Source organism: Tinamus guttatus, unplaced genomic scaffold (genome assembly GCF_059628265.1).
Source record: "Tinamus guttatus ecotype Peru unplaced genomic scaffold, ASM5962826v1 Tinamus_guttatus_pri_ptg000008l, whole genome shotgun sequence".
In the NCBI taxonomy this organism is placed as follows: domain Eukaryota; kingdom Metazoa; phylum Chordata; class Aves; order Tinamiformes; family Tinamidae; genus Tinamus; species Tinamus guttatus.
In genome coordinates this window covers 3,066,490-3,088,134 of record NW_028288542.1, presented here as the reverse complement: position 1 = coordinate 3,088,134, position 21,645 = coordinate 3,066,490, and the positions used below count along the sequence as shown (strand labels likewise).

Sequence of the window (21,645 nt, the reverse complement as noted above, 5' to 3'; positions counted from 1 at the left end):
GTAGTTTGAAATTTATATTAATGTTTAACTGTAGGCTTGTATTTCTCTGACATGAGAAGTGAGGTATGAGTAGCCATGTACAACTTCAGGCCTGTTATGGGAAATGAGGGCTCCTTGTTCTCCTATGACTTGTTTTGGGGTAGTATCTGGAGCAGCATTAACATCAAAAAGATTCAGGGAGGTCTTCAGAATGTTTCTGGGAGTTAGCAGTGAAGAGTGATACTTCAGTGAAGTACAACTCTTTATGATCATTAAAAATGATTTCAGAAGGAGGCTCTGTAATGGGGAGTAACCCTTTTAGAGCCCATGAAGGGACTTGTCTTAACAACATTTGGTACTAAAAGGAGATTTTTTCCCTCCTTTGTACAGGTCATAAAGCATATTTTCCCTTGAAAAAAATACTTGTGTGGTAGCAAAGCCTGGTTTATATTTCATTACTTTTTTCCATTTTTTTTTCTTTTAAATAATTAATCTATTTTTTAGCTGGAAAAAGTTAGTTAGCAGCTGGGTATATTGGTTTACCTGGGGAAAATGCAATAAAATAAACGTAAGTATAAGATGCTTGAGGCTTATATAAGATGTTTGATCAGTGCCATGAATGATAAAGTTTTCAGGCCAGCATGACAGCTGGTAATAGCAGTAAGTCAAGTAATTAGGGCTTCCTAATATTTAATTTTTACTTTGTCATGTTGAAGATTTCATTTCATATATATTCCAGGTCCTTCTACTATAAACTTTGGTGATGTTTGTGTGCAGTCAATATCGGTCAGAAGACTGCATATCATCAATAACTTGTTGGTTCATATATGGGTACAAATTGAGATTGAGCCTGATGAGTTGCAGCAGACGAGTCCATTGTCTCAGGTGGTGCCTCCTCTTTCCAAGGCTTATATTCCAGTAGTATTTGAGACCAACACACTTGGGATTTTTCAAAAGTAAGGCTCTTTCATTTGTCTTGATTTACATATTTGCCTTATAGTAATACAACAAAGAAACATTTCACATGATTATTTTAGACTCCGTGTAATTATGATTCCCATAGAGTCATGAGATTCTGAATGGACCCCTTTGCTTTCCAAACTCCTCCTCAGAGGAATCTGGGGACACCAGGATCCAGTCTTTGTCTCAGACTTAGTCAACAGTGTTTATGTCTGAAGGATTATGTGCACAGTCAATCAGAGATACTATTCACCAAAATTTTGCAAAGTTCCAGCATGCAATTGGCCCCTTCCTGTGGACCTGTTGTGGGTAAGGAATCGCTCCACCTCAAGGAGTCACCTGGAGAGGTGTCCCTGCTCAGGAGGAGGTTCTGCAGTACAGGAGAACCCGATGGGCTCTGCGCTGCTCCCTACCTAGTGGGGCAGGAGATGACTGGCTCATTCGTGTTTGCGTAGTACATGCATTTTGGTTGGCACATGCTCAATTAGCACTGGCCTAGGTGTGGTTTATGGAGAAGTAAAGCTGAGACAGGGGACAGGTGGCAAGAGGACCTTGCAGGGAGGGAAGGAGCACACTGTCACATGTAGTGAGTATTAGGGTTGTGTTTAGGAAGGAATGTATATACATATACCTGTCTGTCTTGATAGAAGCCTGCTATTGCTATAGGTATTTCAAGAAAAAGAAAAAAAAATAAAGGCATGTTAGTATATTAGGGAAAATTTTTCTCTTTATTTACTATGTTTTTTTCCAGCATAGTGTTGCATCTTTGCCATCCATATTCAGATCTGTCATTACATCTCTGCCTAGGTGATTCTATAGGCAAATCTTCTTCTATATTTTTGGGTATCAGGATGAAATTCTCACTTTACTAATGATGTTAAAACAGTGTATGTCGAGTTATATGCAAATTGCTTCATTAAGTTTTCTTGCCAATGATTTATATAAACGTATTTTGACTACTATGTAATATATAAATACTTTTTTTTTTTTTTTTAAACATTGCAGGTCTTTCACATACACAATAAATAATGGGAACACTGGGCATGTGCTGGTAATAGCAAAAGCAGTGTCTGTTGAGCTTGAGCTGTCTGCAAAGGAGTTGATTATAAATCCTATTCCTGGCTATCTGGCAGAGACAGAATTTCGAAGAACTGTCAGAGTATGCAATCGCAGAAACTATTCTGCTGAGTTTTCTTGGAAACCTATAATTACTGATAAAAATACTTCATTTTCGATACGGCCATCTAAAGGTATAGTATGTGTCTTGAATGTGGATAATGTCAAATAAGACAATCAGCTGATGCCACAAATTACATTTTTAGCTGAGAGTCAACATTTGTTTTACCCAAAAACACTTTCGAGTCGGAGAGTGTTTGTACCACGGCAACATTTGGAGACTGATTGTACTGTAGCAGCATTCCCTGTGTAAGCCCCACCTCTGCGTATTGGCTCCAGGCTGCTGTTTCTGTGTGCAGCAAACAGCTCTTGTGTAATCATTAGTCTGAGTGCAAGCTGCTATAAAAAGGAGGCTGCTATTTACTGGCAGTGGCAGCATATAACTCATAAAGAGAGGAAGTTTTTGCAAATGAGTGAAACTGTTTAGAAGTCCATGTAGACAGTGAGTAGCAATACCAGTGAAATTCAACCTATAGACTGGGATTATTGTCCACTTGTGTTATGGACCAATATTTGTTGGATGTACTCAAGATGTGAGCTTCTGCTTTCCCTATTAAATAAAGTGTTTTATCTAGAGTATGTTGGAGCTTTCCTATTGAAGTGCTAATTGCTAACCAAGTAAGATGAGCTGGTATAATTCAGTACAAATATGATTTGGCTGCAGCAGGAGCTTGGTGTCACCTCATTCATGAGAAATAGGATAACTTTGGTGATATTAATTCAGAATCAATTGAAAACAGGAAAATGTGTATGTTCCTTTCTAGAATTATTCTTCCATCAGAAGGATTGTCTGTTTTTTTCCAACTGTTCTTCTTATATGTTTGAGTAATTTATGAATAAAAAATACTTATGACCTTTGGAGGATTTACTATAGGATGCCAGTAAAATGATATTATGCAACTGCTGTGAGAATTCAGAAACGAATTTTACTTAATCCATCATGTTATTCAACAATTGTAAAGTGTAGGTTTAGTCTTCAGTAATAGAAGGTCATTTGGAATTAAGAAGCTTGTGTTATTTGTAATTATGTAGTGTAATTTGAACCGTGTAATTATGCAGTGCATTACATGCTGCACTATGTAAATTGTGCAAATTTGGTTAGGTTTCGTGGAACCATATAGAGATCTGGAGTGTGAAGTTGTTTGGCATCCGGCGTTCCACTGTCCAGACACGGGAGAATTCAACTTGTGTGTGCACCAGGGAAATACAATCAAATTGAAATGTTTGGCAAAGGTAATACTTCATTAGAGAAAAACATGTGCTACGCTGTTTAACAAACATTCTTAAATATATTTCTGTGAGTGTATATTAAAAAAAACCTGCGTTTTAATCTCATATGCTTTCCATTTGGCGTATTCATGAAAATGTTCCTTGTTTGAAAGAAATGAAGAAGACAATGAGACTAAAAGATACTTTGACTTTGTCTTTTTCTCAGATTCTCAGAACTTTTGTCTATTATTTTTCTTCCCTGTGGTGATATACTTCTGGCACCTCAAGCGAGTGGTTCTTATAATCCCATTAAGCTGTAAAAGAACTGCTCTTTTTGGCTTGCTTAGTTTAGTAAAGCAAAGGTTCAAATGTAATACGATAGGTTATGGTGAATATTTATTTAGTGATACATTTGTTTGTTTTTTGATAGCTTGGTCCTACCGATGTTCAGTTTATACAGCAAAGGATACACTTCAATCATGCCCCTTTGGGTTTATGTACTTGCAAGACAGCCATCCTTCAAAATATAGGATACAATCATGCATACTTCCAGGTAAACTAAAATTATCTCTAGCCCATTTAATTTCTTTGAATGAAGGGGGAATTGTTTTATCAAATCATGTTACAACTTTGTGTTTTAAGCTACCTTGTGTAGGTTGTTTGATATTTAGCTACTCATATTTAGCTTATGTCTGGCTTTCTCAAGAAACAAAATTTATGTGAAAGAAAAGGCACTTAAACTCAGGTGGTTGCATACTTTGAGAGAGACAGCACACTCTAAAGTCATTCCAGTCCCTGTGTTCAGACTAGCTGCCCAGTCAGTACATGCAGAGACCCAGAGCAGTCCCAGCAAATGTGATTCATCCTTTAGGCCAACGCTGAGAGGAGCATAGGCTGTACTAAGAGTTAGGCAAGGGGGACGCCAGAGCAGGTTAAGGTGTAAGTTCATGGGAAACATAACCTCGTTAGTTCTTCTGGATAAGAAGAATGAAATGTTGTACATCTTTACTGAAGTAGGATCGTTTTCTGTGGAATCCTTAGAACTTTTGTTCAAATGTTGTTATGGGACTGCTTATTACTTTCCTTTCTATCATGTTTCTTGGTTTTCAGTTATTACACTGATTTTATCACTTCGGGTGAATCCTCTAAGTGTGCAGTAATAACACTTGTTATGGTCATGCTGCATCTGGTAAATGTCTTTTCTGCCTGTGTGACTTGTCTTAAGCTGAGAGATGGATGTATAGACTCTGTAAAGAACACAAACGGTTAACTGTACTTTAAAAAGTTATCTGCATGGAGTATGGAGGATAAATTTTATTTGGTTCCAATTGACTGGGAGTAAACAGAATGTTGCTGCTGAGCTTTGCCTGGATCTTGTGTCCCATCTTTTTACTTAACTGGCAAAAAAATTACTGAAGAATTCGTCATTCGCTGATACTTTGTAGCATATTCTAAAAGCTTGCTAGATGACATTTCCTAATGTTAGTTACTTCCTGGAAACAAGCTAGAAAACAGAATGCAAAATTTTCAACTTGTGCACAAGAGATATTTCATAATAGGAATTTATGATTTTGTTTAAGAATCTGGTAATTTATTCAGCCGCCTGCCTGGGATTTTGTCCCAAACATCTGTGCCCAGGTATATATCATACCTTATGAAGGTTCAGATTATGAGGGTGAAAAATTTTCCTAGTAAAGAACTGATTTTTCTCAAATGTTGTTATACATTGTTCCAATACTTTACTTGTTTGTGTTTGAAGGTTCTTGATTCAAACCCACTGCCTGGAATGATAATCACACCTCCTGGAGGGGTAATACCTGTGGGAGGCCACACTGATCTCACAATTTCCTTCACTCCAAGTGAAAAAATGATTTTTGATACAACAGTGGAGGTATTGGAAACTGCAAGAGTGTTGTCTTCTAAGTGTTGTGTTGGTGTTTTGATGCATGGAGATTTGTGTATGTGTGACCTTCTGAATTTTATCTCCAGTGTCACAATGTTTTAAAAGAAAAAAAATGCTATAGCTGTTGATGACTAGCAACCTATCCCTAAACAAAGTTAAACCCTCAACAAAGCTTTAACTTTGGTTTTGGTCTTGCTCTGAAGTATCTAAACACTTTCTCAGCTTGAGCTGATTCTTACTATGCTGTTGGCAAGCTGTTGAAACCAGCACTGATAGGTCTGCATGATTACATGAAGCCAATCTGTGGTTTTCTTGTTCTGCAAAGTAGCAGGACTTTGGAGTACTGCAGTGTTTTTAATTTCTTGACTTATCTTTGTATCTATTACAAGGAGAGACATCTCAGAAAGGATTACTGGTATATTTGATTTGATAACAGAAGCACAATAAGCACATACTTCTTCATGCATGCTTGCTGAAGTTGCTGTTGGTCAGATAATATGCTCCCCACACTCTGCCCTTAACATGTGACTTATCTTTACCTTTTCTGACTTGGATTCTCCATCTTCTGTTGTTGCCTGTGCACCATGAATCTGCTGTTCAGTTATTCCTGTCACTTCTGACAGGTATATTTAACATTGGTCAGAGCAGCAGCATCTATGTCTTTCTACCAGTGCCTCTCTGAAGCAACTTGTCCTCAGGTGTACTTCTCATTTCTCACTGCTGCTGAATAGAAATTACTACCCACTTTCCTGCTACAGAAAACTATTCCTTCTGGTGATATTACTTCCAGCAGTCTTTTGTCTGCAAAAGACTGATCTTTCCTGAATCTATTTTTCTTTTATCAATGGAAATTGCTATTGAGATGTGGTATGCCATAGAGGAACTACTGATTCTCTTTAGAATCCGCTTTTCAGTGAAATCTGCAGTTATGCATTACAGGAAATGAAACAACATTTTCTATACCCCATTATGTTTTTCACAGCAGAGTTGCATTGTAAGGAAATAGTTATTTTCATGACAAATTATGTTGACTAATATAGTCTCCACTGTCTGTCTTTTAAAAAATTTGCAATTAAAACAAACTTAGTGAGATGGTAGTGTTAAAATTACCTTGTCAACAATCATACTGTTCTCCAATCACTTAGGTAGCAGTGCGAAACTCCAGAGTACTTGTGCTTAGGATTACTGGATGTGTAGAAGTCCCTGAGATAAACATAAATGTGGTAAGTATTAAGAATTTTGATTATATCTTGTTGATATGATTGGTGGGGATTTGCTTAATTTAGATATTAAAGTGGCTCACCCCTACTAAATATTTTCTTTTTTTTTCCTATATGAACTTTCTTTGAAAAATGTCAAAGACAAAAAGTTACGAAATTAAAAACTAAATGCAAATGTGATAGTTAAACTATCCTTACTTTACAATTTTAACCATTGAAGCAGACAACCTGGAAAAATGTATTAAAAGGGAGAGGATTTCTTGAAGTAGCCAAAGAAAAGACTACAAGAAGGGGGAAAGGAAGCCATGTATTTACTAGATAAGGAAACTTTGTTGATGGTGTAACTGTACTCCTTTGTTAAATTCTAAACTGTGATCTTTGATATCTTGGAAAGATTTTAAAAATAAGGATTGGGCAAGACAGTTGATTAAGTGAGATGTCTGGTTAATGCATTATAAATTCTGAATCTCTGAGCAGTGTATTTAACTTTAGTGTTCCGTTATATACATGACTTTATAATATTCTGTCCTCTGTCTATATTTCTTTATACTTACAGGAGCTGTTTGACTTTGATGGTGTTTATGTTGGTTCTACAAAATCGATTCCCTTTTTGCTGCAGAACAAAAAGCGGTCATGTACCAGAGTGGAGTTTGATTTATCCAACTACAAGGATTTTGAACTGAACGTTAGTGGCTCTTCAGGTATTTGCTTTAGACAGATCATAATTTTCATGAATTAAAGAATAGGATGGTGCTAATTGATCTTATACAAATTTTACTGATTTACACAATTTACAGAAAACCTAAAACAATTATTTTAGAAGTATTCTTTAATATAATTTCAAGGGGGTCATCTTGCCTGTAAAATGACATTTGCCAAAGGCAGGCATTTAGAAAGTGGCAGCTTGCTGAGAGAGAGAGGTGTGTGTGCTTGGGTGTGCGTGTGTGCTCATTTGTGTATCTTTTTTTTCCTCTTTATTTTTGCCTATAACTCTTAAGGCATGTAAAATAAATCAGTCTCTGATTACTCTGGACCCAGTTAGAATAAAAAGAGCAGCTATGTTTTATTACCTATTCATGGACTTTTGCTCACTGTTCTGATAGGGAGTGAAGCTTATTTCAGTAACTTTGTAATCATATGAGGATCTGGGGTTCATTTTCCAAATTCTGGAACTTGTCTTTAATCATAGAACCTCAGCTCTACATGATGTCCAAGTCAGAATGATATTGTGGCAGTGTGAGATGTTTGATTGCTTTTTTTATTCCATGCTAGGACTTGTGCAGTTTCTTATTTTTCAGTTAACATTGCAGATCCCTTTTGTACTTCAGTCCTGATATCTCCTTTACCCTGCCCAAACATCTTTATACCTGAGAGAATTCTGCAGCTATTATTATATGACTTCTTGTCCTTGCAAGCTCAGGAAAATCAGGGCTTCTTCTTGTATAACTAACTGTACATTGCACCACTGTTTTGTATCTTTATGTAGAGCTGTATTCGAATGATGACAAAAAGCGATCCGACAGGAACAGAGGCATTGCCTTACCATGCGGTAAGTTTTCAAGGGAAGGTGTGGACTTCTGGTTAGGTTTTTTAAAATTCAGAGAACTGTAAGATTCTGTCTAAATCAGAAAAGGAGCTAGTATGGGAATAGACTCATTGCAAATTATTTTTATATCGGAGTTTGTGCTTGAAACAGAGTGGTGTTCAGATTGGTATTGTTGAAATACCAGTCTCAGGTCTCAGGATGAATGCCAATCTCGGAAAAATTTTACTTACGTATTGTAAATCTGTTTTGCACTTTTGCTGGCATTTCTTAAAAGTGAACATGAATGCATGCAAAATGAAAGAATAATTATCAATTATAGAAAAAATATCACTTTATTCATAATCTTCTCTACTGTAGATGAAGCTTGAAAGTAATTCAGAAAAACAGTGTTTCAGACATATTACAGGGGAAAAATATCTATTTTCTATTATTTAGTTAATATTTTTTGCCTAACATGTTTGCTCAAGAGCAAATTAAATTTTTTTCTTTCCTCTCGAAGATTCTGTGCTCCTATATTGTAGATTGGTGGCTTTCATTGGTGTTGCTGGAGGGAGACATTTCTCAGAATTACCGACAAAATGTTCATTAGAATTCAATTGTAATTTACTGACAAATATTTACCATGGAAATACATACCTACATTATGTCAAATGAATTTAAATGCTGCAACTATTAGAGCACCAAAGCAGGGCTGATTGATAGTAAAATAACATCTATAACGATTCTGAATTTTCTTTGACAGTGGTCGACTGCTGTCCTTTGAAACCTCATTTGTATTTTGTGTACTTAGAAGGAAAGGAAACTCTGCTGTGTTCATTGTCCTTCATGCCTAAAGAGGTAAGTTTATGAGGCAGCAGTGATTATGCTAAAATAGTGTGATGCTCTTCATGATATTTTTATGGTGAGAGAATATAGAGGTCTTAGATTTTGTCTGTGACAAAAACACTGAGTGAGTGAAATAGCCAAACCCCGAGACATTAATAGTGGCAATAGTTTTGTAATAGATTTATTTCAAAATTTGTTTTCTATGTAATTTTTCAACTTGCTTGTACTTCTATTTCTTTCCTCACACATATACAAAAATAAGACGTATTTTCTCCATACTTTAAAAATGGAGAATATATATACAGAAAAAAAAATGAGATGAGCCTTACTAAACATTAATCAGATCACGCAATATATTAGCAACCATTTTCCTTTGGCAAGTGTTCCTGTTTTAACTCAGATCGGGGAGCTGTAAAAGTAGATGGGCTTTATCATGCATCGTAAAGATAGGCAAGCTTGTTTTCTGATGGGGCTGTCTGAGAAAAATAAAGCAACTTTACATGTTACTTAATTGACAGGAGGCCTTAAGTAAAGAGTGCTGTAACCCTGTATATTGAGCAACACTTTAGAAATACAGGTTTGGGGGTTCTGTATATTTGGAGAACACTGAACTGAAAGATACCTTCACCTTGAACATTATGAACCAGCCTCAGAACAAGCAACTGGGCACCACTTCTGCAATAGACTGCTGCATTAGCTGCATTTTACCTTTTTATTTAAAAAAAGAAAAAAACAAGCAATCACTCACACACACACACACAAAAAAAAAATGAGGTGATGCATTTTGGAGAAAAAGTGAACATATTAACATATTTTCTTTCTGTTCTTCCTCTCCTGAACCTTTTGAATAAAAGGCAGTTGCTGTGTTCAAAAGCATAAATTACAGCCTCTGTCTGCTTATACTGTGGTTTGCTTTCTCTTGTCACTGGCAGCTTAGAATTTATATACACAGGGAAGTTATTGTGAAGTAACTACTAGTGTGAATCTGCACCACATTAGCTGTTCTGAATGATTTCTTCCTAGCAGAAAATGAGTAAACAGATTCATCAAAAATGAGTTATTTCCAACCTATTAATCTTTCTCCTAAAATATAGCAGCAGGCCCTTGTGGGTAGGAGAAAAGTAGACATTATCTGAGATAATATTCTCATAAACAAGCTAAGCAGATGTAGACTAGATATAGTAGTAGGAAGGTATATAGTTGTTTGAAAAATTATATACACACAGTAGTCACGTGTTGTCCCCTGGCAAACTGGAGAGCAATTCAAAAAAATGCTGAATTTTTATTTAGGTAGAAAGGATCAACAATAAAATATGAAGATGGAGAGTAAAGGTAGCAGCGTTGGAGAAAAATGTGTGCATTATAGTAAGTCACAAGCTGATCAGGAGTCAGAAGTATTTTGTTATGTCACTATGGGAAAGACAAATGCTGTATAGGGTTCTATAAATAGAAGTAATAGTGAAGCAAGTTAAATTTGGTGCTGATAACACTTCAGCTGGAACATTTTGTCCATTTTGGGATTCCACACATAACAAAGTAGTAGATAATTTCCATTACTTTCTTCTAGTCTTTCTAAATAAAATTTATCAGAATCTAGAAATAATGAACTATGTGTAAAAAAAGGAACTGACTTTCACTATTCAGTGCAGTATTGTTCAAATATTCATGTTCACTGCAGTAGGTGGGACAATGAGGGGTGGATTTAAATTATGGCAAAACAGACTAAATTACATCTACGAACTCTCAATAGCAAAAAATGGTTAAATTCTCTAGAAAACTGTGGAATCTCCATTCCCAGTGAGTGTTAAAAATGGGGTGGACAAACATCAGAAATGTTTCACTCTGACCAGTGGGGTTATCATTAGTAAAAGTATTCTTACTAGAAGGCCTTTTCCACCTAAGTTTAACCTAGAGTATATTTGCTCCAGTTTATCCCATTATTTTCTGTCCAGCACATCAATGATATGAAGAACAGTTTATCTTCTTCTTTCTGTCAGCTGTCTGTCAAGTAACTGCACAGTTATTGTATTTGATCTGCATCTTATCCTGACTCAACAATCCCATTTTTTCCAGCCTTTACCTGTAGGTCATGTCACGTTTTGACCTCTGATGATTCTTGTAGCTTTCCTCATTCTTTTTTCTTTACTGTTTGGCTTAAGGAGAATATCATAATGTTACTTCTGTGAATTTGCTATTTATGATAAAGCTTTCAAGTATTGTATGTAACCTTAAATCCTGACTACGAAGTTATTTTTCTTTTTCACTGAATAGGTCAGAAGTACACAAAATTGAATGACAATAGTAGCATTTCTGATGTATAACATATTTCACCTGGTCAATAGAAAAACAAATAAAAGAAGTCTGTGTTTTAGAAAATCTCCGACCTTCCCAAGGTCTATACTGAATGTTCTACCTGTGATGGTGAAGATTGTTATTTGTTATTTTTTTACAAATATTGTTGAATTTGGTCAACCTCATTCAGAACTAGCTTTTCTGTTACAGATCTGTTATACAGCAGTGCTAATATCTTGCATTTAATCATTGAGACTTTCTTATTTGTTTATGCATGTTAAAAATTCTGCCTAATCATGTGTACAGGGTCCCCAGGGGACACTAGCCAACTCTCAAGCAAAGTTAGGCACATTATAAAATCCCATTCTAACAATATGCTGTTATGCTAGAGGTGAAATTTAGGTCTCACTAAAGCCAGTGTAAGGCTATTAAATTTAATAGGATCATGGTTCTGTATAGAATTTCTTGGCCGTTGATTTTCTGTAAGTGTGAAATTCAAACCAGTTAAACAGTAACTATGATGAAAGAATATACATTAGGGCTTGAAATGATAGAATGGGAGTGTGTGGAAGAGAAAAGGCTTTACAACTGAAGAGAAGCAGACAAAATAGTGCAGAACTGTGTACAACAAAAAGGGGATTCAGCTTTTAATAATTAGGTATATTATCACTGCTTTCACAGCAAGTTTCAAAACCTAATTAGATTTGATTCTTAGTTTACCAGTGAGATCTTCTGAAGCTTCTTTTTTTTTTTTTTTAATTAAAGCACCATGTCTGAACAGCACTTTCTTCAAGAATGTTTCATAACAATTCAACATTTTTAGACGTTGTCTTTATTCTTCTTGAAAGTGTGGCTTGTCCATAGAAATGAGAAACAAAATATTGTTCTATAATTGCTTGTTAGCTGGTAGAGAACTGTACGTATAATAATAAATCAGAGTAAGGAAACAGTTGCTAGAATTGTAATGGCTTTCTGTAAGAGCCCCTCAAATCTCCCAGATTTACATTTTTTCTGTTTCTTATTTCTTAGGTTTGTCTGTTTCTTTGTGTATGCTTTTGATGGGTTTGCTGTGTTAGTGGATTAGATGTGAACAAGATAATGACTCTATGGTTAACATTGTAGCTTAGCTAAACTAGCCGTTAAATATTTTTTTGTTGTATAGATGCTGAACAAAACCAGAAAGTTCTGTCAGGAGTTCTGTAAAAATAGAATGCCACAAGCAACGATTCAACAATTCAAAAACCATAAATAGTGGCTGTAGAAAATTATCCTGTGGATGATAGAGTAATGGCTGATGTATACTGTTTATTAGACTTAACAAGTAATGTAATTGCCCTTCAAAGACCTCAATTTCAATCCACTTTTATAAAACACATGAACTTAGGGCTTTCAAATGCTTAATAAGATTTATTTCTAATTTATGGTTTCGGTGTAGTTTCCTTTTGTTTTTTTTTGTTTTTTTCTTCTTTCAGCTCAATAGCTAAAAGTACACAATTGTGTACAGATCTATTGTGTACAGTAATGCAATATTAACTCTCAAAATCCTTAAAAAGAAAAAAAAATCCATACTACCAAATTATCAAAACGGGCTTTATTTGTCTCCCAGTACTCCATTTTCCATCGTTGTGCTGTATTACTTGTTTTTTCTTGTCAAACTTAAGGATGGATCGAGAGTAGAAATGCTGCTATTGACATTGCTGTAAATTCAGGTGATAAAGTAATATTTTCAAAAACTTTTGAAATTAAGAGGATTCCTTATGCTTAATTTCACTTGTCATTGCAGCTTCTGTTCAATATTAGGGTTACTTATTGACACGTATCTCTGAGAAGTATCATTTGGTACTGGTGATGTGGTAATATACCTGAAGACAGGTTTATGCTCGTTGGCTGTCTGATTTAATTATGATATAAATACTGTAGGAAAAAAGTTCTCATTTTTAACTTGGATCTGTCTTGTAACTAGTTTGTTTAGAATATAGAGTATATTGTAGAATATGTTGCATCTATTGATTGCAGTTTTCTCCATAGGTTTATCTGATGTTATCTTTTTTTTAATCAGTGTGTCTAAGTTTTTCCCAATCTTGAGCTTATTTTTTTTTCCTCAGAAATAAGGGAATAAAGAATTTAATATGTTTAAAAAAATGTATTTAGAAAAGGAAATTATTATGGGGAGTCTTATTCTCATGACCTTTTTACAAATTGCTGCCTTTAGCTTGGTTTCCCCTCCGCCTTCCCCCAGCACTCTGGGTATTTCCCTCCATGTCTCCCTTCGCCCTCAGGCCTGGATGAGCTCCCTGTACCGCCAGTGCTGCCTTCCTTCTGCAAGGGCCTTGCTGCCTGCCTGGCAGGGGAGGAAGGTACCTTACTGAGCAACCCCTGCCCAGAAAGGCTTTAAACAGCCAACCCTCTTGTGCTCATGAGCCAGCATCGCTGAGAGCTAATGTAGCTCTGATTGATGTTGAGAGAGATACTCTGTGCAACACATTAAGTTTTCAAGATTAACACAACTAAAGGCAGCATCTGGGTGTGTCTGTACATCCTTCCCCAGATGCTGAAGCTTATCCTTAATTTAACTCCCGCGCAGTCGAGCACTAATAAAAAGCAAAAAGCATCTCTTATTGTAATCAGAAACTGGGGGTTGAGTAACTTAGTATTTAACTAATACTTGAGTATTTAACTCTTTTTAAAATACTCTTAAGACATTCCCTGTTGGATATGAGTTTTCCTTATTGTGTTCTAGCACACCTAGGTTTTCTCTATTTCGCCAAATCCCTTCTCCTCCTCCTTTCTCTCTCTCTTTTTTTTCTTTTTGACATTTCTATCTTGAAAAAGCTCTGATCTTTCTGTATATTGAACTGTGTTTATACAGTTTTCACTAATGTTCCTAGCTCTTATTTCCTACTTCTCCACTGAACAGCTGTTCCTCTAATCTCAGCACCGTTTTGGGGACAAATTCTCTTACCCAGCTTACCTCCCAGCTGCTACAAACCTTCTGTATCCCCTTGAGATGTGTTCTTTTCTGTCTTCCTTCTGGTTCTACTAAAACCTATGGTTGTTGTTTCCATTACTGACAACACTGCTCTATGAACCAACAAAAAAGTACTCATCCTGCTGCTAAGAAATTAGATACTAGAAATACGTTTAAAAAATCATTCCAAAATGTTTATTGAGAAAAAAAAAAACCCACAAAAACATCAAATGTTAAGCCTTGAAGGTGGTCTTGCATTCTCATGCTAAAAGTCAAATTTTCTTTTACCTCTCCAAACCTCCAAATGGAAAGCTAAAGTATGGATTAATTCTGAACAGTTCCCACACTTTTCCCAAGACCTTATCCTGCTCAGTCAGCTACATGGGACATCAGAAGGCATTAGCTTAGACATGAGTATCCTGGCATGTCTATAAAGCAACGTCTAGAAAATGGGGAGAGAAATCTCCCAGTATCCTGAACAGAGTAAGATGAAGTTGCTGCTTAGCAGTGAGGCTTGGATGCTGTGGATGAGGCCCAGTGCTTGCATTAATATGGATTTCCTTTGCTGCAGCTTCGCAGAATGCTTTAGAGTTGGCAAGGTTTTTTACTGGAAAGAACTTAATGTTTGCATTCATTGGCAGTTATAGCCAGAGCAGTATGTGAAAACAATATTAAAAATACATATGAAGAGGTAAGCTGGCAAATCCTTTATAATACTGTGTTTTTATACAGTTTCAATATACTTCTAAAGAAGTATCTCTCAAACTGTGATTTCATTTCTTTTTTCTCAAAGCCATATAAGGATGCTTAGTGAGCCAGGAGTTTGATTCACCAGGCAGTATTCTTACTTCACATGATGACTAGAAAAAAGATATTGTTGTAGTAAAAAAAAATTTCCTCCATCTGGCCAAATTAGTTGTGATTAATGACTTAGTTACTGAGACTTATTACTGATACTGCTGAGGGCTAATATTAGCAAGCAAATTTTCTAAGTTATTATTGTTATTACTACTTTAAACTGGGGAAGCAGGCAGTACGTGGTCACATTAGATATTTTCCCAGTGACAATTTTCGCCGCTTAGCTGTCCCTGTGTGTTTTAAGGGAGGATGACCCACCCGCCAGACCCTGGCCTGGCGCCCTGGCTGGTCGCTGCCCTCTGCCCGCGCTCACCTCTTGGCGCTCTGGGGAAACACCGCGTCGCGCGCGTTCTGCCGAGGCAAGAAGGCAAAGCCAGCCTTTCCGCAGGACCTTCTTATTTCATTTGTTCCTGTTCGAAAATAACAAATTCAAGGATCTTGGAAGGAAGACAAAATATGCAGCTGTGTAATACTGGAGCCCACGAGGCTTTTATTGAGATAAATGGAGCAAGTCACACCTGTCAGAGCTTCTTGCTTGGGCATTTTGTAGGAAAGTGACAGACTTTTTTTTTTTTGGCAGCCATAATGACGTAATTTTTTATGAGAAAAGCAATTTATAGTGTAGAGAATGAATTTTTGCAAAAAATCTGCAGCTGTGGATTCACAAAATATTCAGAGTATTGCTGGTGCATCGCCTATGTGTAAAGAGAAAGATTTAATTTTATTTGGGTGTTTTGAATGATAGATTTGAGCACGTGCTACGTTATACATTATGAAAGACTGCTTATTGGTGGTGATGTAAAACTGGGAAACTTTACCTGCACTAAAGATTTGTGTATATTTTTAAGAAAAAAATAATGTTAAGTCTGAAGGGAGGCAGTGTGTGGATTGCATACAGTTGAGAAACATAAGCCTCTGGCTCTTCAGTGCCATTTAGTTGTACAGTTAGGATTAAATTTTAATCAAAATGCCTCTTTTTTTAGTGCATATTACATTTTACCCTCATTATCACTACAAAATTTATATGCTAGAGTACCATAAATAGAGAGATTTTAAAATCAGCCTGTAGCCATATATTCAGTGACTTCCAATACTGCAAGATACAGCATGAATGAAGTGATATATAAATACAAGTGTAGTATCCTTTACAGACTTGTTTTAAATTATTTAAAATTGTAAATTAGTTTGCACATTTAATTGCAATTCTCCGTGAAACTGTACTGTGAAAGCAAGTTCTGTAATTTTAGGAAAATGTTACATATTTTTCATGCTTAATAAACTAGCTGATTCCTGCATTTGACAGCAAAATTTTACTCAACCTTGAGAATGCATGCTGTACTACAATACTAATCAGCAAAGTATATTTTACAAAATGTACCATTGCACTGGAGTGCTTATTAAATACAGAATTGAGGTGACTGCCTTCCGAGGTTTTTAAAAATTTAATAAAACAGTATGATTTTTTTTTCTACTTGGATTCTATTATGCATCCCACCACACCCTGCAAAAACCCTCCAACAATGCTGAGAGTACTACTTGATTTTTATCTTTTTATGCATTACTTTTATTTAAATGAGTTTGGGTAGTAGACCTATCCTGTTCAGACAGTTTTCTTAAAATCAACAATTTCTATTTATTTTTAGGAATTCCAACAAAATATTTGAGAAGATTTTTTTTTATGTCCACTAAATTAATGGTTGCAAGAACATCTGTTTTATTTTAAAAATTGTTATCTTCTGGTGGTAGTCGAGATAAGTGTGTCTTTTTCTGACGTCCTTTGGAGGTGTTCTGTTTGAACCCATGAGAAAATAATGCTTTTGTTTCAAGTGAGTGTTCTTTTCAGTGCTTGAAGTCTTTTAACTGCCAACCCTATCATTCTGTAGATGATACTTCCTTTCCTATTAACCTATATAATTAGTTCACATCAGAACAGGAAAAATATTTCTTATAGTCGTGTAAACAACTCTAAGTGTTTGTGGAAAGAATGGTATATCTGAAGCCATTCTATCTAGTCCTGCTTGTCCCCTTACACACACTGAGCATCATCTTGCTTATTTTGTCCGGCCTTCAGAAGATATCTCAATAAATAAATAAATAAATTCAGAAAGCAAAACCAAATCTGTAAGTCCATTTCAATAATAGCTTAAGGATTTTTTTTCTTTTAATTTTCAGAGGACATAATGATGTAAGAGAGAATTTTAGATTCAGAGTTTTAGAGATTAAAACTGAATCATAGAAAATTTCTGAAAATAAAATGATGTTCACTCTTGCAAAATGAAGTATTAAAAAAGGCAATGGGGTCTTAATTCTGTCTTAGTAATCAAGTATTTATGTGTGTACATACATATGTGAATTGTAGTACAATTTCTAAAAATACAGAATCTTAGGAATTGTTTTTAATTTCAAGTATTAGTTGGTGAATGCAAACTTAATGAGGCACAGGTATGTATAATTGAGACAAAAGATCTGTGATTTGATCTTTATTATGCAAATCCAATTTTATGAGCTATATTGGCTATGATTTTACACTAGAAAAGAGCTTCTCGCACAATGGAGAAAGATCCATCTCATCCTAGCTTTTAATTATGTTTTAATTATGCCATTGGAGCATGTATTTCTGATGAAACCTGGCATGTGGTAATGAAACTTGTGGGGTAACTTTTGAGATGTTAGAAATAGAAGAGCAAACCATACTAGGAAATTGGAAATTTTTTACTCAACTTATATTATCGTGTAACTTAAGTGTTAGTTACTAAAGAGTCTTAGATGGCATTCATCATCTTCAATCTGAAAAGTGCAATTTGAGGTTACAGAAGTTATAATAATCAGATATGAAATATCACTATATTTCACCATATCACCATCAGTCTATGGCGCTGTTACTAAATCCATGCTTTCCTCTTGCAAAACACAAATACATGAAATCTTCCATGATGCTCAATGCACATCTTGCCAGGAGCTCATAATTATTTGCTACAAACCTTGCTGGAACTGCGAACATTGTAGTGCTGTGTAGCTGCTGCTTTTTACACTTTGTGTTGATTCTGTTGTAGATTAATATGTGTTTGTCCAAGTACCTGGGTTAAGAGAAAAAAAAGTTTCCTTCCTGTAATACATGTGTAATACCTATTAGTGAGTCCTACTCGCTAACACATGTATGAAAATCAAGTCCTTAGCATATTATGCAAGCATTATGCAACATTTGCAAGTGTGTAAATGCTTTATAACTTCCTTGGACACCCAGTTCTCCTGAACATTTTGAGAAGTCCACAAATTAAAGGCCAAAATACTTTCTGTATTCTGTTAGAGCATTTTAGTTATGTTTGGTATACCATAAAAACTGACCACCTCTCTTCAAGATTTGAGAAAGACTTTTTTAAACTCACATAACTCTGTTTTCTCCCCATTTTGGTTATGTGTTTAGGGCCATAATTACAAAACTCTTTCCCTCAGGAGGATGGTTGGAAAGGAGCAAGACACAATCATGATTTACCAGAAGCCTTATCTATAGCTGTGCTGCTAACCCTGATGCTTTGGGGCCTACAGTTTTGACTTGGTGGAGTAACATGTCTGGACTTTGGATGCTTAAGTGATGGATACTCAGTGGTAACAGATCAACATCCTATTAGTATTGACATCAACTTGATTTTAAGATGTCCCAGTATCTTTTGAATAGTAACACTATTCAGACAGCTTGATGTGGTTGCCGTTTCTTTCTTTGAGAAAGTGTCCACAATGGTATTTTTGTCCTTTAGGTGGCAGCATATGACTTCGCTCTTCCAGTTAATATTCCTCAGGATGACTTTTCCTGGACACAGGAAAGCTCTGTACCAGCAACTCCTAATGGATCTGTAAAGCACATCATTACTCCTCGGCCCCAAGCAGTGACTGTGCCTGTTCCGGTTTGTAGAGTGAAAGCAGTAGGTAGGTAAACTAGGGATATGAACAAATGATGGATGTTCATATTTATAGTGATATTTTTCCTTGTATAGTGATATTTTTCCTTGTATTTTAGCTGCAGGGAATTACTATATGTATGAAAAAAGAGAAGCTACAGGATTTAAAAGACTGAAACTTAAGTAATTATTGCGTAATTTGTAAATATCTTGGAAATTTGCAAAATTTTCAAATCTTAAAATTTGATACTGTCTCCAAACATAAGTATTACATGTGCTGAGAAAACACATAAGTACTTACCATTGCCATTTCCTTGTATCACATTCTCAAAAATATGATAAAAAATCTATTAATGATGTTCAATTTCGTTTCTACTGAGTCATCAATAGTTCTAACATATGGATCTGGTATTTACAGTATGTTTGTAAGGTATAGAAAAGTAGTATATCATAATCTTTCTTTCCAGTGACACCCTGTAAAAACTAGGATCTCCAGCTATATTTAAAACCCTTTTAAAATGTCTTCCAGGAAGGCCCTGATACAATCTGTAGGCAACTGCTGATAATTGCTGATAATTCTCTTCTTTTACTTCTGCTTGCTTTTACATGCCCAACTGCACTCTTCTGGACTTTCAAAATTTGTTTAATGCCCAAAGTTACAGCTGTATCTTAGATGATGTTTCTCAGCATTTTAGAAATAATTTTTTATTCTCTATAGTCACCTGTCTGATCCTAACAGTTGTGTAAACCCGTACATACTTAAAAAGTTTGAATCCACTAGTTTTACTTGTCTACATGTTTTAATACGTATTTGCTGCCTACTGAAGAAGGAGTTTTAAGTGCAGAGCATAACCCTGAAATGATGTTCTTATAATGTTTAAAAATCTCAAGAGCACTAAGGGGTAAAAGCAATGCCCATTTATTCAATTTTCTCTATTTTTTTTTCTTTATGCTGTAGGGCTTTGCTTTTGAATAAGTAAGATTTCCTTTGAAGACTGTGAGTCTTCCTTTAGATCCTATGATGGAAATAAGTTCATATGGAGCATTTTACATGTATTTAGTTTAAGAACATGCAGATTAATTCATACATATGCATGAGATTTATAAAAAAACATACCTCTAAATAAAAATGGTGACTCAAACCAACAAACTTGATAGTGCAGAAATGATTAAACTTGAAATTAAAGCAGTTAAAGTTTACTGCTGTTCCGTTTATTGCTTTTTTTGTGGAACAATGACTCTATACACAGTAAGTCTTAGTAATAAATAGCAGTCGTATCTAAACCTATGCACAGATTTGCAGTTCCGCTACCTAGAAAATAGGTAGAATAGCCATCCATTCAACCAAAGCATTTTCTTCAAAGTAACAGTGTAGCCCAGCAACAAGTAATCATACTATACTTTGAGTATGTAAAAACAGTTGATAAATTAGAAGTGTGGCTTTTATTCAGCACACAGTATTTCGCATAATCATACAGATGGAGGCAACTAGCCAAGCTTTTTGTACTTAAATATATCAAATTTATAGTGTTACTACATTTTCACAACTTAAAAATGATACTTGTTACTGATTCACTGATTCAGATTATCACTTTAGAAGTGAGTTAGGGAAATTTTTCAACTACCAAGAGCTGATTTTGCAAACATGCATAATTCTCACTACTCTGTGCACTATGGTACATATATTTTCCCCTCTACATTTTTTTTTCTTACAGTAGTTCTCTCTGGTTGATTAGGATTCAGATAGGATGACATGATCGAGATGGGATTTGCAGGATAGTTCAAGTATTAATATTTAGAGTTGATTAGATCAATTCTCTTTTCCCTTTAAATTATTTCCTAATCCACTTCTGACGTTATGTAAACATTAATATTACCTGTATTTCTCTAAAACACAGCTTTATAAACTCTACAAATTAATAGTGTTTTAAAGTAGGAACAAGGTCTGTCCATTACAAGAAAATGATTACGTGGAATGTTCTCACCACCTAAGTGCTGTGCATCTATGCCAGACAAAGGATTTCCTCACTGGGTCTGAGACAGATTTGCAGATTCTGCTGAAAAGATGCAATGTACTGGCCAGGTTTATTTACACTAGAACAGGGGCAGAGTGAAGACTCTTATGAGAATACTCCTTTTTCTAAATCTTGTCTTTAAAATGAATCCTTGGTCATCATTGTGTTATTCCAGCTGTGTGAAATGAAGAGAACTGCTGTTGTAATAAATCTATAAGTATTTTGCGATTAATATTGTCACACTGTAAAGAGTGTTTTCTTTTGTTTACTTGGAATTTCCCATATTTCAATATGGCCCCATTGCCTCTTGCCATATCACTGAGCACAAGTGAGGAGAGTCTGACTCTGTCTTCTTTATACTCTCCCATCCTATATTTATCAACTTTGAAGAGGTCTCTCTAAGCATTCTCTTCCCCAGCCTAAGCAGTCTCAGCTCTACTCCCCTTACCATCTCCTTCCTCCTTTACTGGATTTGCTGAGCTATGTCTGTGTTGCTTGCACTGGGGAGACCACATCTGGGCACAGCTGTATAGATGTGTTCTTGCTATGGCTGAGGAGAGGGGAAAGATCATCGCCCTCAACCTGCTGGCTCTCTCCCCCTTTCCTCTGTGGAGCTGTAACCTATAGGATTCTTCCAACAGATTCTTGAAGATAGATGATATAAGCCTCATTGTCAAATCTGGGGTCCCTTTTTAGTCCTCCAAATGCGTTAGATAAGATACTAACTTAGTTAACTCTAGTTATAGCATATAAATAGAGGGTCATGCTAAGAAATTTAAATTACAAAAATTATGCATA

General features: G+C 35.6%; 1 protein-coding gene across 1 annotated transcript in view; it reads left to right on the top strand.

The window, feature by feature from the left end:
• The window catches only part of CFAP47 (cilia and flagella associated protein 47), a 284,853-nt gene that overhangs the window by 18,966 nt on the left and 244,242 nt on the right, over positions 1-21,645 (top strand). The window contains exons 14-22 of the mRNA XM_088521979.1: positions 719-935; positions 1,945-2,189; positions 3,218-3,348; positions 3,755-3,877; positions 5,084-5,215; positions 6,373-6,450; positions 7,004-7,148; positions 8,736-8,830; positions 18,692-18,860. Coding sequence (XP_088378105.1) covers positions 719-935; positions 1,945-2,189; positions 3,218-3,348; positions 3,755-3,877; positions 5,084-5,215; positions 6,373-6,450; positions 7,004-7,148; positions 8,736-8,830; positions 18,692-18,860 — 1,335 coding nt within the window. The remainder of the gene's footprint in view (positions 1-718; positions 936-1,944; positions 2,190-3,217; positions 3,349-3,754; positions 3,878-5,083; positions 5,216-6,372; positions 6,451-7,003; positions 7,149-8,735; positions 8,831-18,691; positions 18,861-21,645) is intronic.